Source organism: Papio anubis, chromosome 17 (genome assembly GCF_008728515.1).
Source record: "Papio anubis isolate 15944 chromosome 17, Panubis1.0, whole genome shotgun sequence".
Classification (NCBI taxonomy): Eukaryota; Metazoa; Chordata; class Mammalia; order Primates; family Cercopithecidae; genus Papio; species Papio anubis.
In genome coordinates this window covers 7636048-7663833 of record NC_044992.1, presented here as the reverse complement: position 1 = coordinate 7663833, position 27786 = coordinate 7636048, and the positions used below count along the sequence as shown (strand labels likewise).

Below are 27786 nucleotides of genomic sequence, written 5' to 3'. Positions count from 1 at the left end.
GCCGTTACTCTTTCTTTATAAGAGAATTCTCTATATGAAAATCCAGGTTTGTAGAACCGCAAGAGGATTGTGTGTACCTATGCAGAATATTTTGGCACAGATTCAGAGGCGGCGGGTGAAGCCCACCTGCTGCTGATTGAGCTTTCTCTGCCTCCCGTTCTTAGAGCCCCAGCCGAGGCTGGGACGCAGGGACTGGAGCATAGCGGAGGCTTGAACGGTGCGGCGCCGGAACTGGCCGCGCGGGGCCGCTGCGGACTATGGGCTTCTCCCTCCGAGAGGTTCTTCCCCAGTCCCACGTGGCCCAGATCCCGGACACTCGGGCTCCCGGGTCCTGCAGGCGCAGGGCGGTCCTGGAGCGGAAAGAATGCCACGCGGGGCCTTCAGACGCTGTTTGCCGGCGCTGTATTTCGCTTTCCTGACCGGCCCTACTCCAGAGCAGAGAATGAGGTCGGGCGTGCCAAAGGCTGGGGACAAAGAGGGCCAGGCGTGGGGGGATCGGTGTATGGGGTGACAGGGGAGCTGTTCCTGACCATTTGACGTGTGCTGGAATGCGTGTGCGACTCACCTGCGTGTGGCTGCAGTCACATGAGATTTATGACCACGTGCAGCTCTCGACTGTTTAGTGATTCACACGGATGATTCACACGTAGGAATGCAGGTGCCCTGTGCTCATCTCCGCCTGGGAATGGGGAGGAACAGATCTTGGGGGACATTGGGGACTGGGCGGACAAGCAGTCCAGGGCATCAGTCCGGGCCGCTGACCAGGCAGAGGGCAGTGTCCCAATTATACAGGCGTCACCTCCTCCTTGTCTCCGTCTCAGCATCTGGTTCCTCCCTCCGCAGTGGAACGCAGGCTCCTGATACCCATCTGGGTGAGTCAGCCAGAGGGACCGGCTGTGTCAGAGGCAAGCAAACAAGTATTAGAGTGCAAGACTGTGGGCGGGGAGAGGGAGCCCGAGCCGCCAGCAGGGAACTTCGGAGAGAGAGAGCCCAGGAACATCCCAGACAGAGCTGGGCCCTTCCTCAGCCCTACCCTGCCCCGCAGCCCCTAGCCCTCCACCCAGAAACCCAGCCCTGTCCGGCCTGCCGCTCTCCTCCTCCAGGCCGGCTGCTCCTGCGGCCAGCGTTGCCGGGAGCATCCCTTCCTCCTTCCCATCATGGCAGTGTACCGCCTGTGTGTGACCACTGGTCCCTACCTGAGGGCCGGCACACTGGACAACATCTCTGTCACACTGGTGGGCACGTGTGGTGAAAGCCCCAAGCAGCGGCTAGATCGAATGGGCAGGGACTTCGCCCCTGGATCGGTGAGTACAAAGGAGACAGGGAAGCGCCACCTCTGAGGGGCAGGGGCCGCAGGCGGGAGGAGCATTCCTCCTGGACTCTTGAGATCCTGCTGAAGTCAGGATACCGGCCCTGACCTCCTCACCTTCCCTACTGAGGCCTCTGTCTTTTCTGGAGATGAGGAACTCCATCCAGGCAGGACTGTGGAGAGGAAGGAGCGTTGGACAGGGAGTCGAGGGACTTCCCCTGGCTCCTAAACTCCTCCCATAATTGACAGTGGGCTTTGGGCAAGTCGTTTCCCCTCTCTGAGCCTGGGTTTCCTCTTATCTGGAGGGGATCTGCCTGCCTCTGCCAGCCCCAGGTGGCCTCCACAAGGGTTCCCAGCCGGCCTAGGAAGCTAGTGAAATGCAGTGCCCACTGTGCTCAGGCACTTTTTTCTTTTCTTTTCTTTTCTTTTCGAGATGGAGTTTTGCTTTTGCTGCCCAGGCTGGAGTGCAGTGGCGGGATCTCAGCTCACTGCAACCTCCGCCTTCCGGGTTTAAGCGATTCTCCTGCCTCAGCCTCCTGAGTAGCTGGGATTACAGGCGCCTGCCACCAAGCCCGACTAATTTTTTGTGTTTTTAGTAGAGATGGAGTTTCATCCGGCAGGCTGGTCTTGAACTCCTGACCCCAGGTGATCCACCTGCCTCGCCCTCCCAAAGTGTTGGGGTTACAGGCGTGAGCCACAGCGCCTGGCCAGGGGACCCTTTTTCTAATTCATACAAAAGCCCGGTGTGGGCTAGCAGCAGCTCAGGTTTGTATGCCCGAACAGGCTTAGTTGTAGATGCATCTTGCAAGGCGCAAGGACTGCCTTGGCAGTTCCCTGCCTCTCACCTGCTTGCTGTCTTGGTCCCCTCAGGTGCAGAAGTACAAGGTGCGCTGCTCGGCAGAGCTGGGTGAGCTCTTGCTGCTGCGTGTACACAAGGAGCGCTACGCTTTCTTCCGCAAGGACTCTTGGTACTGCAGCCGCATCTGTGTCACCCAACCGGATGGTACTGTGTCCCACTTCCCCTGCTATCAGTGGATTGAAGGCTACTGCACCGTGGAGCTGAGGCCAGGAACAGGTGGGCCAGGGACGAGGACTACACTGTACTGCAGGTGTCTTTTGGGATTAGGAGTGGGGTCTCACAGAGCCCCAGAGTGTAGGGAACAAGATTGAGGTCAGAAACTCTGGGCTCCCAAGTAGATGTCTTCTGAAAAAAGGGAACCTCTCAAGCCCCGAAATGCGACGGTTTTCCAGATGGTATTGACTCTTCTGGAGACTGACATAGACACACCCACTCATATAGGCGTGCACCCTTCTCTCATACACATAGGAAGCACTTTGCTTTCCACAGCCTCGCTCTGCACTTCTCCAGAGTGAGTTCCTCCAGAACCCAGAGAGGAACTAATCCGCACATTGAGTCATTAGATTTTAACAGGTGGAGAAGCCCTGGCTGCTTAAAGATTTTAGCTGGAGAGGCCCTGTTCCCTCCCCTACTACTAGCTTTTCCAGTGTGGATGAAGACCCTGAGAGGTGCTGCTAAGATTCCTTGTTGAATTTCTGGATTCCATGGATGCTGGGCTTGAGCATCTTCAATTTCCAGAGCTGTCCGATCTGGAGAGGCAACAATAGGGCTGCTCTTGGTGTTGGGAGGAGGCTCAGGATGAAGGAGGGATATTCTAGGTCAAAGTGTGGCAAGTCAATATTACCCCATGGTCCATAATAAGTTTTCCACAGACCTCACTATAAACTCTCATCTGTCACCACAGCACATCCATCCATAGCTACACAAAATATATTTGTTCATCAGTCATTTACCAAGTGCATCTCATACACATGGGCCAGGCACCATGCTAGAAGCTGGGAATACAGAAGAAAAAAAAAAAATACTTTTGCCCTCAAGGAGTTTATAGTCCGGAGGGGAGATACACATGCCAACAATTAGGAACATTGTTATAATTTGGGGGTTAGGCTGTCTTGAATCCCTTCTACTGATGAATACACAAGGAATGTGGGGGCACTGCTACGTGATTCACAGGGATGTGGCTGTCGGATTGGGTTCAAGGGTCAGGGGGTTCAGGCAAGGTTTGCAGAAGATGTTGTTTGAAAAGAGACTTATGCCAAGAGTAATTTTCATTCCCCACAGCAAGAACTATTTGTCAGGACTCTCTTCCCCTCCTCCTGGATCACAGGACACGGGAGCTCCGGGCCCGACAAGAATGCTACCGGTGAGGGTGGCCTAATTTGACTTCTTTCCCCATCTTTATTCTGACCTCAGCCTTAATCAGATTGTTCCTAACTCTAACCTCATTCTCAACCTTGGGTGCCTAACTTGGATCAGGACTCTTATTTGGACCTAACCCCACTTTAATAGTGACCCTGAGTCTGAACTGAGAACACCAATAGTAACAGTTGTCCCAACACCACCAATGAATCCATACTCAGCCCTCAACTGTCCCTGATGTAACCCAGATCCCAATATCAGAAGTGACCTGAAGTATCCTCCAATCTCAGTCCTTTCTCATCTTCCCCCCCATAAATCGGCCATGATTTTAATCTCAACACAAACCCATCGCTAACCCAGTGTGGGCATTAATGCCATCCTCAAATGCTACCCTTACGTGAAGCCCAGTGCTTTCATGGAGAAATGTCCAATTCCTTGTCACCTATCCAGAAAGTAGGTGGTTTCTGAAGTTTTAATCTGAAGTCGTGTCTTTAAAGCTAAGACTTGTGTTTATCCTGAGCATGACTTGCCACCTCTGGCCTCTTTCCCTCGGAAGCTGGAAGATCTATGCCCCTGGCTTCCCCCGCATGGTAGACGTCAACAGCTTTCAGGAGATGGAGTCGGACAAGAAATTTGCCTTGACAAAGACGACAACTTGCGTAGACCAGGGTGACAGGTGAAGATTAAAGCTTGGGAAGGAGGGGAAAGAAGGTCAAGTGAGGGGCTGTTGAGAGGATGGGGTCCTGATAGCCAGGAAGGAGGGGTAAGGGTCTATGACAATGCAGTTTCATTCAAGTGTCAGGATGGGAGATGGCCCCAAAGGGTCTGGCAGAGAGGAGGAGAGTGAGGAGGTTATTTTAGGTCAGGAGCAGAGAGGGCAGGGGAGGAGCCGGGAGTAAGGGAGACCTGGGAACTCGGAAGGCAGGAAAGAGGGAAGGAATTAAGGGGCTGGGCTGCAGAGCCCAGTGACCGGTTTCTGTCTTTCTACACTCCCAACCCCCAGCAGTGGGAATCGGTACCTGCCTGGCTTCCCCATGAAAATTGACATCCCATCCCTGATGTACATGGAGCCCAATATTCGATACTCAGCCACCAAGACGATCTCGCTGCTCTTCAATGCCATCCCTGCGTGAGGCCATTGCCCCTCTGATGAACATCTCACATCTCTGCCCATCCATCCCCTCCCCTTGCTCCCAAACTGCCCCTTCTCCCTATCCCCAGTATCCCCTCTCCCTACCCCAGTCCCTCCTCTCTGGACTCATTCCCTCTCCCTGCCCCACAGTCTTCCCTCTCTACATGGCCCCTGCCCCCTTCCTGCCCCTGTCTCCCCCTTCTGCTCCCCATTTCCCCTCTCCCTGCCCCCAGACTCCTCAGCCTCTGACTGAACTCCTCGCGGTTTTCCCACCCACCCCCACGGGGTGTTGACTGGGCAGACCCCCAACAAGCGTTTGTGCAGTGATTGAGTGACCACTTAGGAGCCCAGGGGACATTGTTCTTGGGCCTGTCAGATCATTCCTCCCCTCTTGCCACCCTGCCTTCCCCAGGTGCCCACACTTTTCAGGGCACGTCACTTTTTTTTTTTTTCCAGAGTTTCACTCTTGTTGCCCAGGCTGGAGTGCAGTGGTGCAACCTCGGCTCACTGCAACCTCCACCTCTCGGGTTCAAGCGATTCTCCTACCCAAGCCTCTCAAGTAGCCTCTCAAGTAGCTGGGACTACCGGCTAATTTTGTATTTTTAGTAGAGATGGGGTTTCTTCATGTTGGTCAGCTTGGTCTCGAACTCCCAACCTCAGGTGATCCATCTGCCTTCACCTACCAAAGTGCTGGGATTACAGGCATAAGCCACCTCCCCCAGCCCACATTACCCTCTTTATGCATCCTATGTTATTGACCTATTGCCACAGGCGTACTTGTTCCATGTTCCATTCCTTTTGTTGTTGTTGGTTTTTTGTTTGTTTTTGTTTTTGTTTTTTTGTTGAGACCGAGTCTGGCTGTGTTACCCAGGCTGGAGTGCAGTGGCTGGATCTCAAGCTCCGCCTCCCGGGTTTATGCCATTCTCCTGCCTCAGCCTCCCGAGTAGCTGGGACTACAGGCGCCCGCCACCTTGCCTGGCTGATTTTTTGTACTTTTTAGTAGAGACGGGGTTTCACTGTGTTAGCCAGGATGGTCTCGATCTCCTGACCTCGTGATCCACCCGTCTCGGCCTCCCAAAGTGCTGGGATTACAGGCTTGAGCCACTGCGCCCAGCCTTTTTTTTTTTTTTCTTTGAGATGGAGTCTCACTCTGTCACTCAGGCTGGAGTACAGTGGCGCGATCTTCACTCACTGACGTCTCCACTTCCTGGGTTCAAGCAATTCTCCCACTTCAGCCTCCCGAGTAGCTGGGATTACAGAGATGCACCACCACACCTGGCTAATTTTTGCATTTTTAGTAGAGACAGGGTTTCACCATGTTGGCCAGGCTGGTCTCGAACTCCTGACCTCAGGTGATCCACCCGCCTTGGCCTCACAAAGTGCTGGGATTACAGGCGTGAGCCACCGAGTCCTGCCTGCATTCCCTTTCCTTTGATTCAAGCCCATTCAGTGAGTGCATATTATGAACTGGGTACGGCGGGGCAGACACAGCCAGTCCTTGCCCTGAGGAGCTCATAGTATAATGGGGATGATATATGTCCACTGGGCTTACAGTAGGATGCAGGGAATGATGAGTGTGAAAGATTCAAGGCACGTGTTTTGGAGGTGTTCAGGCAATGCTCCATAAAGGACTTTGCTTCTGAGCCGTGCCTAGAACAGATAGATTTTTATCATAGAGATGTAGTAGATGGCTTTCTACCAGAGGCACAGCTTAAACGAAGACCTGGAAGTGGGGGAAAGCTGATTTAATTTCTTTTTTTTTTTTTTTTTTTGAGACGGAGTCTGGCTCTGTAGCCCAGGCTAGAGTGCAGTGGCCGGATCTCAGCTCACTGCAAGCTCCGCCTCCTGGGTTCACGCCATTCTCCAGCCTCAGCCTCCCGAGTAGCTGGGACTACAGGCGCCCGCCACCTTGCCCGGCTAGTTTTTTGTACTTCTTAGTAGAGATGGGGTTTCACCGTGTTAGCCAGGATGGTCTCGATCTCCTGACCTCGTGATCCACCCGTCTCGGCCTCCCAAAGTGCTGGGATTACAGGCTTGAGCCACCGCGCCCGGCCAAGCTGATTTAATTTCAAGCATGTTTCTCCATATTATAAAATAACGTTGCGGGGCATGGTGGGGCACACCTGTAGTCCCTGCTACTTGGGAGGTTGAGGCAGGAGGATTGCTTGAGTCCAGGAGTTTGAAGCTGCAGTGAGCTATGATTGTGTCTATGAACAGCCACTGCACTCCAGCCTTGGTAACACAGGGAGATCCCATCTTAAAAAGAAGAAAAAAAAAAATAATGCTCACTGTAAAAATTCAAACAGTACAGACATCCACAAAATGAAGAATATGCATCCCTCCACATGCCAGCCCCTCTTCTACTGTCCAGTGTAAAAAGCATGTCTCTGATCATGTTTGGAGAGTGGGTCTTGGTTGGCCCTGTTTAATGCCCAGGGGGGGTGAAAATGCTGGAAAGGTTGGTAGAAGCTGGCTGGTGGGGATCTCCATGGGCTAGTCAGGCTTGGCAGCTGGGGCTCTGTCCTGTAAGCAGAGGGGAGCCAGTGGAGGTCTGTGACAAGAGGGCAGCTTGGAGAACACAGGCCAAAACACCAGTGAGGGTGGCTTGTCTGCACCATAGGGCTGTGTGTGCCAACTTTATATGTAAGTACAATGGCCTGTCTTAGGGATGGTTACATATGAACCAGGGTCTTCCGAGGCCACAGAGCCTCCACTGGGCACTAGACTTTTTCTCCCATGTGGATTGTTAGGCATCTCTACTCTGGTGATGGACCCTGTTAGTTCCTCCAGGCAGAGGGGGACACAGTGGTTCCCAGCAGACTTTAGCCCCCAGACCTCATCCTCATCTTTTCCTCTCCCATTAGGTCCTTGGGAATGAAGCTTCGAGGGCTGTTGGATCGCAAGGGCTCCTGGAAGAAGCTGGATGACATGCAGAACATCTTCTGGTGCCACAAGACCTTCACGACAAGTAAGCAGAGCCAGGCAGGAGATGTCTACCCTCACCTTATCTTGTACTCAGACCCTTTCCTCTCCTTCCTGGGAAAGGACCCTCTCCCAGCCCTCCCAGGGAGACTGCTGGATTTGAGGGGGAGGGGCTCCTGGCTTCACTGGTGGCATCTCCCAGATTCCTCTGGAGAACAAAGCACCTTCTCTGAGGAGGGGACAGAAACAGGGGGAGTCAGGAGACAGAGACACTCTGCTTGCCTGGGAGAGGGTCACAGTCATTTAGGGAATCTTGGTCCTGATCAGGGACACATGACTCTCTTCCCCCACTCCAACCACCAAGTGATCCAGGCTTTGGGTCCAGAAAGACTTAGGTTCGAATCCCTGCTCTGCCACTCGGCTGTGCAAGTCACTCCATCTCTCTGACCTTTACTGTCTAGTATTAAATTGAAGATACAATGATTCCTACCTCATAGAGTTTTTGGGAAGAAAACCTAAACCACAATGACAAGCAAAGGACTTGACAGGACCAGGATCTAGGGAGGTAGTTTCTAGACCAACTGGTCCCCTCTCTTGCCCCCCAGAGTATGTCACAGAGCACTGGTGTGAAGATCACTTCTTCGGGTACCAGTACCTGAATGGTGTCAATCCCGTCATGCTTCACTGCATCTCTAGCTTGCCCAGCAAGCTGCCTGTCACCAATGACATGGTGGCCCCCTTGCTGGGACAGGACACATGCCTGCAGACAGAGCTAGAGGTGGGTAAGGACCTGGGCAGTGGGCCTGATAGGTGGGAGGTGGGTGTGTCACCATTATGGACAAGGGATGTGTGTGGAGGGTATGGAAATGGCCCGGGCTGCATTTCACCTGTGGGCCTCATCCTCTGGGCAGCTGTGGTCCTGCACACTTTACATAGAGCAGATATGGTTGATGGTCAGATTGGGGTTGGGAGGCTTTGAGGCCTGAGATGGGACCTGGTGGAAATGGTGTGAACGTGCAGGGTGGTTGCAGGGACATCTTGGAGGAGGCCTTGCCCTTGTTTTGAGGCCTCCTGAAGAGGTGCTGAGGCCTAGAGGAAGGCTGTTTTAGGACAGGCCAATGGTAGGGCCACCAGATACATCAGGGAAAATCACGGAGAACTAGGAGCTCTGAGGTCGTCAGAGAAGAGGCTGATCCAGTCTTTTTGGGGCAGCCAAGCCCTCAGGCATTCTCCTCCAGAAAGCTAGAGACGTGGTTGGTCAGTTCTCGTGTGTTGATTTAGCTGTTGCTGGATACACAGTGCTCAGATCTCAGAAGAGGATTCCATCTGAGTTGAAAGTGGGAAGGACTAGGTATGAGGTGAGGAGGAGAGGACGCTGGCTTGTCCCAGCAGGTGAGCGGTTGCACAAGGAGGGACTCAGCTGGACCTCATTCCGGACATTCTGGGAAGGGCGGGGTACCCCACGTTGGTCATTAATTCAGGCACCAAGAATTTCTGAGACCTCAGCTGGGGACCTCAGCTCCTCTCTGGAGCGGAAGTGGGCAGGGAAACGGGAGGGAAGTGGAGCGCGGGTAGAGAGGGACACTCAGCCTCTGTGTGCCTTCTGCAGAGGGGGAACATCTTCCTAGCGGACTACTGGATCCTGGCGGAGGCCCCCACCCACTGCCTAAACGGCCGCCCGCAGTACGTGGCCGCCCCACTGTGCCTGCTATGGCTCAGCCCCCAGGGGGCGCTGGTGCCCTTGGCCATCCAGGTGAGCCTGGAGCCGCCGCCTCGGGGTGGGGGCTCAGGTGCGAATCCACAGCCTGGAGCCGCATCACCCCTCGTTCCTTTCGGACGCAGCTCAGCCAGACCCCTGGGCCCGACAGCCCCATCTTCCTGCCCACTGACTCCGAATGGGACTGGCTGCTGGCCAAGACATGGGTGCGCAACTCTGAGTTCCTGGTGCACGAGAACAACACGCACTTTCTGTGCACGCATTTGCTGTGCGAGGCCTTCGCCATGGCCACACTGCGCCAGCTGCCGCTCTGCCACCCCATCTACAAGGTCCGCGACCCCCAGTGGGGGCCCAGCGGGGCAGGGGCCGGGCGGCCTTGTCCCCGGCCTTCAGCTCACGTGATCCGCTCCGCTCGCAGCTCCTGCTCCCCCACACTCGATACACGCTGCAGGTGAACACCATCGCGAGGGCCACGCTGCTCAACCCCGAGGGCCTCGTGGACCAGGTGCGGCCTCCCCGCCGGGTCACTGATCTCCACCCCCGAAGACGCTTTGCCCCGCTACCCGCCCCCAAGCCCGGTTCTGCACCCAAGCCCCTTGTGAGGACACCTGGGGTGTGAGAACACCTGTACAATTCCTGCCTCTTCCACCAGCCCCGCCCACTCCGCCGGTCTCCTACCGGTCCCCTTCACAGACCCTGTTCCCCCTTCTTCCCCGGCAGCCCCCCCACAGGTCCCACCCCCTCTCCCGACTTCCCCCTGCCCCGCTGGGCCACGGGTCCACAGGCAGGGCAGCCTCATCCTGAGCCCCGGCACCACCCTCAGCTGACCCTGAGCCCAGCCAGGCTCCCCGGCTTTCAGTTCATTCTTTTAGTTACCAAATACCTATGGATCTTCTCCCACGCACGTAATGGGGCGTCAAGCTGCGCAGCCTGCGTCAGGCAGGCCCTTGTGGGTATTTGATCCCGGGTCGTGGATTGCTTTATGAACCGAAGAAGGCCCTCCTTGGGCCGAGTCCCCAGCCCCATCTCGTGCCCAGACACTAGGGTGGGGATTGGGCCGGCCCGGAAGCCGAGCTGTGCTGTGTCCTCAGGTCACGTCCATCGGGAGGCAAGGCCTCATCTACCTCATGAGCACGGGCCTGGCCCACTTCACCTACACCAATTTCTGCCTTCCGGACAGCCTGCGGGCCCGCGGCGTCCTGGCTATCCCCAACTACCACTACCGAGACGACGGCCTGAAGATCTGGGTGGCTATTGAGAGGTGCGAGGTGCGGGGCGGGACCAGCCGTCCCACCAGGGTCTCCTGGCCTGGGGCACTGTGGTCCCTGCGCTCATGGTGCCTGGGGACTCCAGGTGTTTTCATACCCTAGCATAGGGAATTCTTGAGGGTATGAATTGGGTTTGGGGTCCCCTCTGAAATGGCAGGTAGCTGCTGTCCAGAGAGGGGCTGGGGGTGTGTGGATGCAGGAGAAGGAGGGGGTGTCCAGTGGAGTCAGAGTATCAGGGCTGGTGCACCATCTAAGCATGAGCTGGGGCCTCAGGCAGGCAGGTCTTCCTCCTGGGTGCTGAGTGGGGACTGGGGTGGCAGCATGAATCAGATTCTTCCTGCACTCCCCTGCCCATCCCCCAGGCTCCTGTGCAGGAAGGAGGTGTGGAGCACCCATGACTCAGGAGTGAGTGGGACTTAAGGGAAGCCCAGCCACTCAGATTCCAGCTGCACCTGGGGGTCCCCACTGAACCCTCATAGCTATCTGCCTCTCTGCCGCCTGAGCAGCAATGGGCCTCAGTTTTCTGGCCAGGCCTGAGCCTGTGGTTACTCCAGTGGTACCAGCATCTCTTTCCTGCAGCTTTGTCTCAGAAATCGTGGGCTACTATTATCCCAGTGACGCATCTGTGCAGCAGGATTCGGAGCTGCAGGCCTGGGTTGGCGAGATTTTTGCTCAGGCGTTCCTGGGCCGGGAAAGCTCAGGTATACCCTCTCTATCCCACTTCCTGTGTAGGCTCTGATGAGCTAGCACTTGCTCGGCCACACCCTACTCCCATCAGTTATTTATTGACCAGCCTTCGAAGTAGATACTGTCAATATCCCCAATTAGCAGATATGGAAAGAGGCACAAAGAAGGCTGCACAAGGCGGGTTCCGAGCCAGCTCCGACTGTCTCCAAAGCCCTTGCTTGCATCCACTGCTCTGTGCCCCTCCGGTCCCTTGACCTTTTCACAAGCCCACCCATTCATTTCAGCTTCCTGAGCTCTGTCAATGTTCTGCAACATGCAGTGGGAGCCATCTCTGACTTCAGAGGATTCTGGGAACTTTCTCTCAAACCCCCCTTGCTGTCCTGCCACATGGCCCCTCTAGCCACCAACCTCTCTTCATTCCTTTGGCTGCAAACTTCTTGGAGTGCGTTGGTCTTGCTGTGGACTGATCCCTCATTTACGCTTGTCACCTAACCCTAAGTCTCCCTTATCTTCTGACACTGCCTGAAAGGCCTCAGACCCACACACACCAGCGGCTCCCTCTTAGGCCTTAACCCAAGTGTCCAGCAGATGGCCCAGATCACGCCCTCCTTTCTTTAAAGTCCTCTCTTAGCTCCGGGAAAGGCGTGTCCTTCTGACCCCCTGCTTCTCCCCAGGTCCCGGCTTCTCCCCACCTCTTAGTTTATCCTGGATCTTTGACTCCTCTCTACCCTTCTCTAATGGAATGAATATTTCTTTTGTTCCTGCTCTGTAGCTGATTTCCAGACTCAGAAATCTCCCATGCCCACATTCCCCATTCTCTGAAGGACTTCTATTTAAAAAAAAAAAAAAATTTTTTTTTTTTTAAATTACTGTGCCTTGTGTGGCAGTGCTAACTCATAGGCAGTATGCCAGGTTAGCCTTTTCTTCTTTTTTTTTCGTTTTTGGTACAGATGTGGGAGGGTGTCTCGCTTTTTTGCCCAGGCTGGTTTCAAACTCTTGGCTTCAAGCAATCCTCTGGCCTCAGCCTCCCAAAGTGCTAGGATTATAGGCATGAGCCACCACGCCCAGCCAGAGCTTTTCTTTTTGATGTCTCGTTGTCACCCTTAAGCCCGGCATGTGAAAACTGCACGGTCACCCCTCCTCAGAGTGAGGTCTGGCTATGCTTGGGTTACATAGCCCATTGCTGCTCTTCATAGCCTACCTATCTAGCGCCACTGTATGTTACAGTTTGTATTCTGGCACTCAAAAATGTAGAACCTGGACATGGTGGCTCATGCCTGTAATCCCAGCACTTTGGGAGGCCAAGGTGGGTGGATCACCTGAGGTCAGGAGTTGGAGACCAGCCTGACCAATGTGGTGAAATCCCGTCTCTACTAAAAATACGAAAATTTTTTTTTTTTTTTTTTTTGAGACGGAGTCTCGCGCTGTGTCACCCAGGCTGGAGTGCAGTGGCGCGATCTCGGCTCACTGCAAGCTCCGCCTCCCAGGTTCACGTCATTCTCCTGCCTCAGCCTCCGAGTAGCTGGGACTGGCCATCCCGCCCTACGCCCAGTGGATTTTTGTATTTTAGTAGAGATGGGGTTTCACCATGTTAGCCAGGATGGTTCGATCTCCCTGACCTCATTGATCCACCCGCGCAGGCCTCCCGAAGTGCTGGGATTACAGGCGGTACAGCGCCGGCCCAAAATACAATTAACCAGGCATTGGTGAAGCCTGTGACTGTAGTCCCAGCTACTCGGGGCTGAAACAGAGAATGGCTTGAACTCAGGAGGAGGTTGCAGTGGGGCCGAGATTGCTCACTGCACTCCACCCTGAGGCGGAGGCAGCTCTGTCTCCAAAACAACAACAACAAAGTAGAAGAAGCCTCTCTATCTGGGGGTAGTGGAAGAAAAGGGAAAGCTCAGAGTGGCACAATTGTTTATCCTCCAGCCCTGGCCTGGGACTTGTCTCAGCAGGAATGTGGCTTTTTTTTTGAGATGGAGTCTCGCTCTGTCGCCCAGGCTGGAGTGCAGTGGCGTGATCTTGGCTCCACTGCAACCTCCACCTCCCTGGGTTCCGCGCCATTCTCCTGTCTCAGCCTCCAGAGTAGCTGGGACTACAGGCGCCACTGCAGCCGGCTAATTTTTGTATTTTTAGTAGGCGGGGTTTCACTGTGTTAGCCAGGATGGTCTCGATCTCCTGACCTCATGATCCACCCGCCTCGGCTTCCCAAAGTGCTGGGATGACAGGCGTGAGCCACCGCGCCCGGCAGAAATTGACATTTTTCTATACAACCACAATGTTGTCATCACACAAAACAAAACTGACACTACTCTCCAATGTCACTTTCATATCTAGTCCATATTCAATTTTCCCCATTTGGCCAGGCTTACACCTGTAATCCCAGCACTTTGGGAGGCCGAGGTGGGCGGATCACTTGAGGTTAGGAGTTTGAGACCAGCCTGAACAATGTGGTAAAACCCCATCTCTACTAAAATACAAAAATTAGCCAAACGTGATGGCGGTCACCTGTAATCTCAGCTACTCGGGAGGCTGAGGCAGGAGAATCACTTGAACCCGGGAGGCAGAGGTTGCAGTGAGCCAAGATTGTGCCACTGCACTCCAGCCTGGGCGACAGAGCAAGACTCCCTCTCTAAATAAATAAATAAATAAATAAATAAATAAATAAATAAATAAGTATTCCCCATTTCCTACCAGCTGATCCCTATTGGTTGACGATCCAACAAATGACTGCAAGCTGTTTTGTTTCGATTTCAACTCCAAAGTCTCTCATAACTTAGAACAGCCCCCCTTCCCCCTCTGCTTCTTAAAATCACATACATAGACTCATTGAAAAGCCCCCACTAGCTGTTCTGCAGAATGTCTCACCTTCTGAATTTATCTAATTGCTTCCTCATGATGTCATTCACCTAACTCCTCTGTCTCCTCTGTGGTTTTTTTCTTTATTTGTTTTTGTTTGTTTGCTGTGTTTTGTGGTTTTCTTTTTTGAGACTGAGTCTCACTCCATCACCCAGGCTGGAGTGCAATGGTGCAATCTCAGCTCACTGCAACCTCCGCCTCCTGGGTTCAAGAGATTCTCGTGCCTCAGCCTCCTGAATAGCTGGAATTACAGGTGTGTGCCATCACACCCAGCTAATTTTTGTATTTTTAGTAGAGACAGGGTTTTGCCATGTTGGCCAGGCTGTATCCCATGTTTTTTGTAAACCAGAAGTCATGTCTGAAGGTTAAACATTTTTGGCAAGAATATTTCTGCATTGCGTCATATTGGGACACGCATAATGTCAGGTTGTCTCACTATTAGTGATGCTGAGAGTAATTTCTGGGTTAAGGTGGTGACAGCCAGAACTCTTCTGGAGTTTTTTTTTTTATTATTTTTTGAGACAGTCTTTTTTTTTTTTTTGAGATGGAGTCTTGCTCTGTCGCACAGGTTGGAGTGCAATGGCACGATTTCGGCTCACTGCAACCTCTGCCTCCCAGATTCACACTATTCTCCTGTCTCAGCCTCCAGAGTAGCTGGGATCACAGGTGCCTGCCACCACGCCCGGCTAATTTTTTGCATTTTTAGTAGAGATGGGGTTTCACTGTGTTAGCCAGGATGGTCTCAATCTACTGACCTCGTGATCTGCCCGCCTCGGCCTCCCAAAGTGCCGGGATTACAGGTGTGAACCACCACGCCTGACCCGAGACAGAGTCTTACTTTGTCACCAAGGCTGGAGTGTGGAGGCATGATCTCAGCTTATTGCAACCTCCGACTCTTGGGTTCAAGAGATTCTGCTGCCTCAGTCTCCCAAGTAGCTGGGATTACAGGCGCCTGCCACCATGCCTGGCTAATTTTTGTATTTTTAGTAGAGACGCGGTTTCGCCATGTTGGACAGACTTGTCTTGAACTCCTGACCTCAGGTGATCAGCTCACCTGGGCCTCCCAAAGTACTGGGATTACAGACGTGAGCCACCGCACCTGGCCTTGGAGTTTTTAAAGGGTGACCCTTCCCTGTGTTTTGCAAACCTGCTATTAATCATGATCAGTGCTGATCCTGACACCGCCGCCCTCTTTGGGCAGGTGTTTCATATTTGGGGCTGTCTGTTTCCTACTTAAGACCCAAAGGGGGATCTAATTACTGTTAATTCAACTCTCCTATCTTACCTGATTACATATGTCTCTGATTTAATGCATCAGAACAGTCTTCAGATTGACAACAGCTCTTCCAACGAGTACAAACCTATTCCAGATTCATATACGGTATTTAAAGGCAAAACACACTCATTAACCTCAGTCAGTCTGAGGTTAATTCAACTCTCCTATCTTACTTTATTACATTTTTCTCCGATTTAACGCATCAGAACTTTCTTCAGATTGACAACAGCTCTTCCAATGAGTACAAACTTATTCTAGATTCACATACAGTATTTAAAAAGGAAAAACACTCGTTAACCTCCACCTCTCCAAGCGATTCTCCTGTCTCAGCCTCCTGAGTAGCTGCGACTACAGTCGCACGCTACCACGCCCAGATAATTTTTGTGTTTTTAGTAGAGATGGGGTTTCTGTCACCATATTGGTCAGGTTCCATATTCCAACGGGGGAAAAATAGGCAATATGAACTACAGAAAAATTCCTATAGATGGTCCCCTTCTTTGTTTTTATTTTTTTGTTGTTTTTGCTTTTGTTTTCGTTTTTTTGAGACAGGGTCTTGCTCTGTTGCTCAGGCTGGTCTCAAACTCCTGGGCTCAATTGATTCTCCTGTCTCAGCCTTCCAAATAGCTGACACTACAGGTGCGTCCGCCTGCTTTACTTTTTTGTTCTCAGCCTCCGAGTTTAGAGACTCAACCAGGAACAGAACATTCAGAAAACTCCCACACACTCCCAGGCAGATGTCTGGTTTTTCCTCCGAACCTCTCTGTTCTGTTGCATCAGCCTCTGTCCAGTCAGCCTGACTCTAAACCTTAGTTCTCTTTGACTCATGTTCCCCTCTCTTCCTAAATCCAGTTAGGTGGCTGATGCCTATTGTCACCACCCTAGTCGTATTCTTCCTCATAGTGCTCTGGAATTGTGGCAGCTGCTTCTCAACCAGTCCCACCTCTCCCAGCCTCTCGCTGCTTGCCCGCCAAGCCTGCAGGGCCACCACCCTGCTAATCCTCTGAAATACTGCCCAGGAACCACGTGGCCCTGCACACCGCTGCAGCCTCACCTCCAATTAGGTCCCCTCCCTGTTCCCTCACACTGCTAATACCCCATGCCTTCCCACTCTGGCTTTTTTTTTTTTTTTTTTCTTTTGAGACCGGGTCTCACTTTGTCGCTCAGACTGGAGTGCAGTGGCATGATCACAGTTCACTGCAGCCTTGACCTCCCAGGCTCAAGTGATCCCCATGCCTCAGCCTCCCTGGTAGCTGGGACTACAGGCATGCACCACCACATCACTGCATCCAGTTACCTTTTTAAAAAATGTTTTTGTAGAGACAAGGTCTTGCTATGTTGCCCAGGCTGGTCTCAAACTCCTGGGCTTGAGCGATCCTCCCACCTCTGCCTCCCATGCTCTGGCTTCTTACCCTCTCATGCATTCCTTCATTCGACCAATTATTACCAGGCTCTTGGTATTTATTAACTATTGTTCTAGGTGCTGAGGTTTAGTAGTGAAAAAGACAAAAATCCTGGCTTTAGTGGAGCTTAACATTCTTTTGGAGAGAGAAAGAGAGAATCAACAAACAAATGTCAGGTGGTTATCAATGCTAAGAGGAAAACGGAAACAGCATCAGGGTATATAGTGTGTCAAGGTAAAAAGATCATTTCAGGGAGGTGGTCAGGGCAGGCCTGTCAGGAGCTGATGCATTAGTAGAGGCCTGAAGGAAGTACAGGTGCTAGTTCTGAGGATAATTGGGGCAAGAGTAGCAGGCAGAGGCATAGTAAGTGTGCAGGCCCTGAGTTCTGAATGTGCTGGTGCATTTGAGAACTATCAGGAAGGCCTGTGTGGCTGGAGTCAAATAAGTGAACAGCCAGGAAGGAAATGAAGTGGGAGAAGGGGCTGGGGCCAGATCAAGTAGGGCCGTGACAAGGTGAGTGGGATGGGAAGCCCTCCGAGGGTTTTAGCGAAGGGTGACGTAATCTGATGGGCATTTGTTCTTGCCAGTGTGCAGTGTGAGGTGGTGTAGATGCTTAGGGGGGACATCAGGTAAGCCACTGCAGAGTAATGCCCATGGCTGAATCTGGAGCTCAGGAGCCAGGCAAAGCCAGAGATGGGAATTTGGGAGTTGTTGGCGAGTGGGAGGTAGTTAGAGCCATGGACTTGGGTGAGATGAGTGAGGCACAGAGCGAATGGATCAAGGGCTGAGCCTTGGAGCTCTCCCCTCTCTAGCCCTGAAGTGCTTTTCTGTGTTGTCTTTTTTTCCATTCAAGGCTCATCCATCTTTCAACTCACAAGGCCCCTCTTGTCTTCCAGGAGGCCTCCACTAACCACTCTGCTCCTGGTGCCCCTTTCTGCCTTGCCTGCCCTCTCCTCAAAGAGCCAAGCTCTGGCCTTAGAAGCTTCCTTCTGCTTCTGTTACTATGAGCTTTTGAGTAACATGCCCTGTGCATCGGTCTCTGCTGCTAAGCCCAGCAAAGGATGGTTGGATACTGGGTGCTTGAACAAATCTTGGTGAACTGGGTAGGATTAAATCACTACGTCCTAATAGGGGCTGCAGAGGGAAGTGCCTTGGAAGTCAGGGAGAGGCAGCTGGGCACTTGGGCTTGAAGCTGGCTCTGTTATTGGCCCTGCCTGCCGGGGATTTTCTGGCCAGATCCCAGCGCCCATCTTCTATCCTGACCCACTTCAGAGGCCACAAACCTTGGTGATGGCCATCCCTAACTTCAGCCCAATAAGACAGTCGTGTCTTGGTGTTCCTTACTTCCTCACTTTCCCCCTGTGGTGAGCCCCAGTCCTGAGCTGGCCCTAGGAATCCAGTACCTTCCGTCCACACCCTCTACCCTTCCTTCCCACACCCAGGCTTCCCAAGCCGGCTGTGCACCCCAGGAGAGATGGTGAAGTTCCTCACTGCAATCATCTTCAATTGCTCTGCCCAGCATGCTGCTGTCAACAGTGGGCAGGTGAGGCTACGAAGGGCAGGCCTGGGGACACCAGGTCTTAGCAATGGACTTGAGGCCTGAATTCGGGTTGAGAGCTTGGGTGGGTCAGGGCTGGGGTGGGTTTATGATTGGGCTTGGGGTTGGAGTGGCAGCTGAGTGGGGTGAAGGCTGGTATTGGGTGATGACTGGGTGGAGCTGTGTCCAAGGTCGCAATGGTGACTCAAGTGGATGTTAATTTGGGAGTAGAACTTAGGGGCTCCTCTCATGGTTAGAACCCAGACAGGTGGAGTAGCAGGTTGCTCTGTATGGCATGCCAGCCCAAGGCCCTTTTCTAGGATTACCTCTATTCTGGGGCCACCTCCTACCCTAGTGACTCACCCCACCCAGTCCTGGAACACTGGGTAGGGAGTGACAAGGAGTAAGCTGGCTTCCTGCCCCACTTCTGGGACTTTCCACTCCCTACCGCTTCCTCTCTTGCCTTTCCATGATCCCCTCATTTCCCAACAATCACCTCTCGGATGGTAGAGGTGGGATCAGGGATGATGAAGAGGGAGGTGATACTCTCCTTCTGGCCAGCTGACCCAACTGGGATGGGGGGCTCCACAGCATGACTTTGGGGCCTGGATGCCCAATGCTCCATCGTCCATGAGGCAGCCTCCACCCCAGACCAAGGGGACCACCACCCTGAAGACTTACCTAGACACCCTCCCTGAAGTGAACATCAGCTGTAACAACCTCCTCCTCTTCTGGTTGGTCAGCCAAGAGCCCAAGGACCAGGTGCGTATATCGGGTGTTGAGGGGAGGAGGGTTCTTGCGGGCCACCAGTGGGGGTGGTTGTGGCTTTGTCTGGGGGTTTGAGGACTGACCAGTGGGATTTATGTTCACTGCAGAACTGCCTTGGGTTCTTCAGTTTCTTCAGAAAATGATAATCCCAAAAGACATAGACAGAAGCAAATACCAGTTTAGTTACCAATCTGCCCATCCGCCCATTTGTCCGACTGTTCATCCATCATCTACTCATGTGTTAATGCAAACATTCAACAAACATTTGTTGGATACCTCCTATGTGTCCACACAGCACTGGGCACCCGGTCTATAACGCTGAATGAGACCTTCCTGCCTTCAAGAAGCCTGTGGTCTAGCTGAGGAGACATACAGGTCAATGAAAAAGGGCACCACCGTGTTGTAGGAGTTACTTATATGTTAATTTCTCCATTCAACACACACTTCCTGAGTACCAGTGGTGACCCAGACCCTGTTATGGGCAGCTATGGACCTTGTCCTTGTGAGCTTACAGTCCAGTGATAGAAGTAAGGACAGGGCCCTGGGGAACCTAAATGGGTCTGGGGGAACCCAGAAAGGCCTCTTGGAGAAAGTGACATCTAAGCTGAAACCTGCAGGACAAGTAGGAGTTGGACAGAGAGGAGGAGCAGGGTTCTTTTTTAGGGAGGGGGAAGGACAGGACCAAGGAGTAGAGGTGAGAAATAACTGGTGTATTTGTAGGATTCCATCACAAATGGAAATAGCAGAGCGGAGAGGAAGGTAGGGCTTTGTCTGCACAGTATTCATTTAGAAGACAAAGCAGAGCCAATCAAGGCTTCCCCGCCGCCCCCCCAGACAGAGTCTTGCTCTGTCACCCAGGCTGGAGTGCAATGGTATGATCTCCGCTTACTGCAACCTCCGCCTCCCAGGTTCAAGCGATTCTTCTGCCTCAGCCTCCTGAGTAGCTGGGACTACAGGCACCTGCCACTGTGCCCAGCTAATTTTTGTATTTTTAGTAGAGACAGGGTTTCACCATGTTGGCCAGGCTGTTCTCAAACTCCTGACCTCGTGATCCACCCACCTTGGCCTCCCAAAGTGCTGGGATTACAGGTGTGAGCCACTGCGCCCGGCCGCCAATCAAGACTTTTAAGCCTCAGGCCCAGTGGTTAAATCCACTTTAGCAAGGGTGCTCCTGTGGCTGTGTGAATGGATGCAACGGGCAACTTCGGAGGCAAGGGGCTAGGGAGGAGCCAATATCTGAGTTTAGGCCAGCCAAGTAGCCCTTTATCACTGGTTCCCATCATCTTTGTTTTCACCCAGCCGTCTTGCACACAAGCTCTCTGACAACTGAATATCCTTATTTCTCACGCTTGACTCCCTTTGGTGCTAGAAAGATTCCAGATGTTGCTGGGCACAGTGGCTCGTGCCTGCAATCCCAGCACTTTGGGAGGCTGAGGCCGGTGGATTGCTTGCGCCTAGGAATCCAAGAGCAGCCTAGGAAACATGGTGAAACCCTGTCTCTACCCAAAACACAAAAATTAACTGGGCATGTTAGTGTGTGCCTGTGATCCCAGCTACTTGGTGGGGGCTAAGGTGGGAGGATCACTTGAGCCCAGGAGGTCAAAATGCAGTGAGCCATGTTCACGCCACTGCACGCCAGCCTGGGTGACCCAAAAAAAAAAAAAAAAAAGCTTGGCACTGTGCTGGCATACAAATGTTCCATAAATGGTAGTTCCACTTCACAGGGGAGAAAACTGAGGTTCAGGGAGATTCAGCAATTTGTTCAACAGTGCAGAGCTAGTAAGTAGGCTTTGAATCCAGTGTCATATTTCTGTCTTCTGCTTTGTTTTCTCTTTCTTTCTTTGGTGTGTGTGTGTTCTGTTTTTTTTTTTTTTTTTTTTTTTTGATGGCTACACTACAGTTTTAGAAATCAAGTATTGAGCCAGGTGCAATGGCACGGGCCTGTAGTCCCAGCTACTCAGGAGGCTGCAGTGAGAGGATTCCTAGAGGCTAGGAGTTCAGGGCTGCAGTGTGCCGTGATCATGCCTTGAACAGCCACTGCACTTTAGCCTGGGCCACATAGCAAGACCCCATCTTTAAGTAAGAAAAGAAGGAAAAAAAGAAATTAGATGTCAATCTCATTTTAAAAACATAAAACTTGTTATTTGAAAAAAAAATACAATAAAAAATCTGTAGACATATTTATTTTTTCTTAAGATTCTCTGGATCAGAAATTTAGGCAGGGCTAGGCTGGGTGGTTCACAGGGTACCGGCTAGGGTGAAACACTTGGATACAATCAGCTGGTGACTGGGCTGGGCTGGAAGCTCCCAGAAGGCTTTGCTCACATGTCTGGGGCCTCAGTGCTCCTGTGTGTGGTCTTTTCTCTCTCTGCATATGCTGTCTTATCCCCCAGGACTCTCCAAGGGGTCTCTCTCCAGCAGGATAGTTGGACTTCCTCATAGCACAGTGGCTGGCTTCCAAGATTGAAAACAAGCTTTCAAATTTCTTCAAGTCTAGGCCCAGAAGTGGCAGACTGTCACTTGTAGCACTATTTTTTTGCCTGCTTGCCTGCCTGCCTTCCTTCCTTCCTTCCCTCCCTCCCTCCCCCCCCTCCCTCTCTCTCTCTCTCTCTTTCTCTCTTTTGACAGGATCAGGCTGTCTCAAAAAAAGCCTGGGCAACTCCAGACAGGGTCGCTCAGGCTGGAGTGCATGACATGATCATGGCTCACTGCATCCTCAAACTCCTGGGCTCAAGAAATTCTCCCACCCCAGCCTCTCATGTAGCTGAGGCCACAGGCGCCACCACGCCTGACTAATTTTTTCATTTTTGGTAGAGACAGGGTTCTGGTTATGTTGCCCAGGCTGGTCTTGAACTCCTGGGCTCAAGTGATCCTCTTGCCTTAGTCTCCCAAAGTGCTGGGATTATAGGCGTGAGCCACTGCATCTGGCCTAGACAATTCTAATCAAGGGGGAACAAAAAAAAAAAAAGAGAAAGGGAACATAAATACACAACATTAGGAATGGGAAAGGCATATAACCACAAATGCAGAGAAGATTTTTTACTCTTTTTTTTTTTTTTTTTTTTAGACAGAGTCTCACTCTCACCTAGGCTAGAGTGCAGTGACATGGTCTCTGTTCAGTGCAACCCCTGCCTCCCGGGTTCAAGTGATTCTCCTGCCTCAGCTTCCTATGTAGCTGGGATTACAGGCGCTTGCCACCACGCCCAGATAATTTTTTTATTTTCTTTTTTAGTAGAGATAAGGTTTCACTATGTTGGCCAGGCTGGTTTTGGAACTCCTGACCTTGTGATTCACCCATTTTGGCCTCCCAAAGTGCTGGGATTATAGGTGTGAGCCACCACACCCAGCTGATTTTTAAAATTATAATAAAATTATAATAAAATACTGCTTACAGTTTTATGCAAACAGATATGGAAATCTAGATGAAATGAATGCTTTTCTAGGAAAATAAAACACCTAAAGCTTAACTCCAGAAGAGATGAAAACCATACAAATTGTAAAAGGTTTTAAAAGATCTGATCCTTTTAAACCTCCAAGGGACAAATGATTCCTAAGTCATTCAAACTACTTGAAAGCATAGCAAAAGGTGGAAACTTTCTCAATTATTTTGCTGAATTATAGAGTCAGCACCTAGCAAAGGTAGTACTCTCTTTTTTTTTTTCTTTTTTTTTTTGACATGGAGTTTCGCTCTTGTCGCCCAGGCTGGAGTGCAATGGTGTGATCTCAGCTCACCTCAACCCCTGCCTCCCGGGTTCAAGCAATTCTCCTGCCTCAGCCTCCTGAGTAGCTGGGATTACAGGCGCCCACCACCACACCTGGCTAATTTTGTATTTTTAGTAGAGATGGGGTTTCTCCATGTTGGTCAGGCTGGTCTGGAACTCCTGACCTCAGGTGATCCGCCTGTCTCGACTATCCCCAAAGTGCTGGGATTATGAGGGCGTGAGCCACAGCCTTGACAGTGGTACTCTTTTTTTTTTTTTTTTTTGAGAAAGGGAGTCTGGCTCTGTGTAGCCCAGGCTGGAGGAGTGCAGTGGCTGGATCTCAGCTCACTGCAAGCTCACTACTCCGGGGTTCACTCGGCCTCCAGCCTCCGGTAGCTGGGACTACAGAAGCCGCCACCTTTCGCCTGGCTAGTTTTTTGTTTTTGTTTTTGTTTTTGAGGCCAGTCTCAAGCTCCTGTCACCGGGCTGGAGTACAGTGGCGGGATCTCAGCTCACTGCAAGCTCATCTCCCAGGTTTATGCCATTCTCCTGCCTCAGCCTCAGTAGCTGGGACTACAGGCGCCCGCCACCTGCAGCCAGCTAGTTTTTTGTATTTTAATAGAGCGGGGTTTCACCCGTGTTAGCCAGGATGGTCTCGATCTCCTGACCTGCATTGATCCGCCCGTCTCGGCCTCTAAAGTGCTGGGATTACAGGCTTGAGCCACCGCGCCCGGCCTGCTTAGTACAGCCCGGCCCTGGATTTTGTTTTTTAGTAGAGGCGGGGTTTCACCGCATTAGCCAGGATGGTCTCAATCTCTCCCTGACCTCGTGATCCGCCCGTCGCGGCCTCTAAAGAATGCTGGGATTACGGAAAACGCTTGAGCTACGCCCGGCGGTGAGTACTCTTTTTTTTTTTTTTGGACGGAGTCACCGGCTCTGCCTTGGGCTGGAGTACGTGTGGCGGATCTCAGCTCACCTGCAGCTCCGCCTCCGGGTTCACGCCATTCTCCGGCCTCAGCCTCGAGTAGCTGGGACTGGCTCCATACCTCGCCCGGCTATTTTTGTCATTTCTTAGTAGAGCCGGGGTTTCACCGTGTTAGCCAGGATGGTCGATCTCCTGACCTGCATTGATCCGCCCATCTCGGCCTCCCAAAGTGCTGGGATTACAGGCGAGCCACCGGCGCCAGCGGTGGTACTCTTAAGAAGGGCAGTGGGTCTCATTGGAAGGCTCTAGTCCCAGATCCACACCTACCACCTATATGACTTCAGTTATGTAATGGCCTCTCTAAGCCTTAATTTCCTTATCTTTAAAGTGAGAATAATAGGAATACCTGTTTTAAGGGTTGATGTATGGTTGTGATGGTTCACGTAAAGTGCTTACATGTTAGCTGTTATTATGAAAATGAAATTATAAGGCCAGGTGCGGTGGCTCACGCCTGTAATATCAGCACTTTGGGAAGCAGAGGCGAGAGGACCGCTTGAGCCCAGGATTTAAGACCAGCTTGAGTAATATACTGAGACCTTGTCTCTCCAAAAAAAAAAAAAAAAAAAAAAACTAGTCAGGCATGATGGCGTTCGCCTGTGATCCCAGCTACTTGGGAGGCTGAGGTAGGAGGATTGCTTAAATTTGGGAGTTCAAGGCTGCTGTGAGCTGTGATCCCATCACTACACTTCTGCCTGGGTGACAGAGTGAGACCCTGTTTCAAAAAAAAAACAAAAAACAAAAACAAAAAACATATATATATATACACTTATTCCACTTAGCTACAACAATCTTAAAAATGTATCAGCCAGGCCAGGCGCTGTGGCTCACGCCTGTAATCCCAGCACTTTGGGAGGCCGAGGTGGGTGGATCACGAGGTCAGGAGATCGAAACCATCCTGGCTAAAGCGGTGAAACCCCGTCTCTACTAAAAATACAAAAAATTGGCTGGATGTGGTGGTGGGCACCTATGGTCCCAGCTACTCGGGAGGCTGAGGCAGGAGAATGGCATGAGCCCGGGAGGCAGAGCTTGTAGTGAGCCGAGATCGCGCCACTGCACTCCAGCCTGGGCGACAGAGCCAGACTCCATCTCAAAAAAAAAAAAAAAAAAAATATATATATATATATATATATATCAGCCAATGAAAGCCAATAGTGAATAATAAAACAGTAATACACCACGATAAAGTCTAATTTATTCTAGGAATGAAAGGAATGGAAGGTTGGTTCAACCTTATGAAATCTAGCAATATAATTCGTTACGTCAATAAAGATGCATATCATATAATTATCTCAATATATGCTGAAAAAGCATTTGATAAATGTGAACAGCCATTACTAATAAAAACGCAGTGTAAAATGAAACCCCCTTAAGGAGTTTTGATTAGAAGTATATGTCAGGCTGAGTGTAGTGGCTCACGCCTGTAATCTCAGCACTTTGGGAGGCCGAGGCAGGTGGATCACCTGAGGTTGGGAGTTCAAGATCAGCCTGGCCAACATGGTGAAACCTTGTCTCTACTAAAAATACGAAAATTAGCCAGGCATGGTGGTGGCGCGTGCCTGTAATCCCAGCTACTCAGGAGGCTGAGGCAGGAGAATCACTTGATCCCAGGAGACAGAGGTTGCGGCGAGCCAAGATCGTACCACTGCACTCCAGCCTGGGTGACAAAGCGAGACTCCATCTCAAAAAAAAACCAAAAGTATATTTCCGAAAACACTGTATTTATGGTGAGACCATAGATGTCTTTTCATTAAAGTCAGAGGCAAGAAAATAATGCCCAATGTCCATTGTTACTACTGCTATTTAACATTCATCTGGAGGCCTTCGCCAGTGCAATACAATGAGAAAAAGAATTTGTTAAAGATCAGTAGTATTGGCCAGGCATGGTGGCTCTCGCCTGTAATCCCAGCACTTTGGGAGGCCGAGGCGGGAGGATCATGAGGTCAGAGATCAAGACCATCCTGGCTAACATGGTGAAACCCCGTCTCTACTAAAAATACAAAAAATTAGCCAGGTGTGGTGGCGGGTGCCTGTAGTCCCAGATATTCAGGAGGCTGAGGCAGGAGAATGGCGCGAACCCGGGAGGCGGAGCTTGCAGTGAGCCGAGATCGCGCCACTGCACTCCACCCAGGGGGAGGGAGCGAGACTCTGTCTCAAAAAAAAAAACAACAAATCAGTAGTACTGGCAACAGTTATATGAAGGTTCTAATAAATGGGAAGTGTGTGCTGGTTAGGAGGCTGGGCCTCTGCATTGTCGTGATGAGCTGGTTGTGTGATATGATCATGAGGGAGGGACAGTCCTGTGCACAGGATGGCAGTGACTGGAGCTCATTGTGCTATTTCTTGATTGTGCTTGGCTGTGCTGTAAAGTGTGGCAGTGGAGGATGATGGTGATCGCGTTGGCAAAAGTTCCATCACGATGGTTGATTGTGAAGATACCTTAGAACCAGGATGCTGGTGGTTTTCAGGAGTTGAATTTTGTGAAATTGTGAAGTAATAGTTATTTTCTTGGGTATATATGCTGGACAGTGTTTATGTTGATCTCGGTTGTATGAGAAATGTGGTTGTGTTCTTTTAGTTCACAGAGCAGTTGGATCAGGTATGAAAGGGGCCTTTCAAGATTTTCTAGGCCAGGCGCAGTGGCTCACACCTGGAATTCTAGTGCTTTGGGAGGCCGAGGTGGGAGGACCACTTGAGCCCGGGAGTTTGAGGCTGCAGTGGGCTATGATCACACCACTGTACTCCAGCCTGGGCAACAGAGTGAGACCCTGCCTCAGAACTTTTTTTTCTAGTTCAACCCATCCATTTTCAGATGCAGGAATCGAGTCTCAAAGAGTCAAAGTAACAGGCAGAGGCTTGCCAGCAGAGGCAGCACTGAATTTGGGTTGGCTGGTTCCTACATCACATTCTGTTCCCTACTCTGTTTGGGGTTTGGGTGCTGGGGTCCTGGTGTCAGGATGCATGGGGTGGCAGTTTGGGGCAAGTGTTTACAATGGCTGCAACTGGGTTGTGCCACTAGAAGCCACCCTGACTGGATTTGCTGTTACATGTGGTCCTTTGTTATTCTCCATCCCATCCTGAATGTCATCCTGACCTCTTACCTGATTTCCTCCCAGAGGCCCCTGGGCACCTACCCAGATGAGCACTTCACAGAGGAGGCCCCGAGGCAGAGCATCGCTGCCTTCCAGAGCCGCCTGGCCCAGATCTCGAGGGACATCCAGGAGCGGAACCAGGGTCTGGCACTGCCCTACACCTACCTGGACCCTCCCCTCATCGAGAACAGTGTCTCCATCTAACCACCCCCAAATACCACCTAAGAAGAAAGAAAGGTCCAAGCATGAGGAGGACCAGCTCCTCAGGGTCCTCCAGACCCTTCCATCCTCCCTGTTCTCAGTTCGCCTGAACCTTGTCTTCTGCACGTGGGGACCTTTGCAGCCAAGATGGCTCTGACATCATCCAAACTGGACCCTGAGCTGTGAGAGACCAGTACAGCAGTGTCCAGGGTTAAAAGCCGCTGACCAAAGTCCAATGCACAATAACCCCTCCGAAAGGAAGGAACCGCTTCACTTCTTGCCCTACTTGGGGCAGCCTCTTGTTCCAGCCTCTTGGAATGCCCAACTTGGGTTTCTGAGCTTTTCTCCCTCATCCTTCCCCATCCCCAAACTCCTTCTGCTACCATGCCTTTCTACTTTCTCTTTCCTTCAAGCCTAGAGCCAGCCAGCCCAGCTTCCTTCTCTGGAAAGGCCTGGAAACTAGGCACAGAAAGAACTGTGTGCCTGGGTCTGACATGTGGCCCCCTTTGTCCCTAGCACCTTTAAGGGGAGGGGAAGAATTAGAGCACAGTTGCCCGGACCCCTAACTGCTGTTCTCAGGGACACGTTCCCAGGCCTGGGGTGTTTGCGGGATCTCTCTTTCTCTCACGCTTTCACCCTACTCCCCTTTCATCCCATTTTTTTCTTTTTGTCCTTGAGCCCAGTGAGTTCAATAAAAACAAAAATATTTGGCTTTCA

At 51.6% G+C, this 27786-nt stretch overlaps 1 protein-coding gene across 1 annotated transcript; it reads left to right on the top strand.

The window, feature by feature from the left end:
• The first annotated feature begins 6 nt into the window (after positions 1 to 6).
• Positions 7 to 27786, top strand: ALOXE3 (arachidonate lipoxygenase 3). Its single transcript, XM_009189620.4, is given in 17 exon segments — positions 7 to 447; positions 844 to 1135; positions 1137 to 1304; positions 2180 to 2384; positions 3450 to 3531; positions 4084 to 4203; positions 4531 to 4656; positions 7524 to 7627; positions 8187 to 8359; positions 9191 to 9334; positions 9424 to 9627; positions 9717 to 9803; positions 10390 to 10559; positions 11146 to 11267; positions 18231 to 18331; positions 18917 to 19087; positions 26893 to 27786. Coding segments are annotated over 17 exon segments (2532 nt in total). The 5' UTR covers positions 7 to 364; the 3' UTR covers positions 27073 to 27786.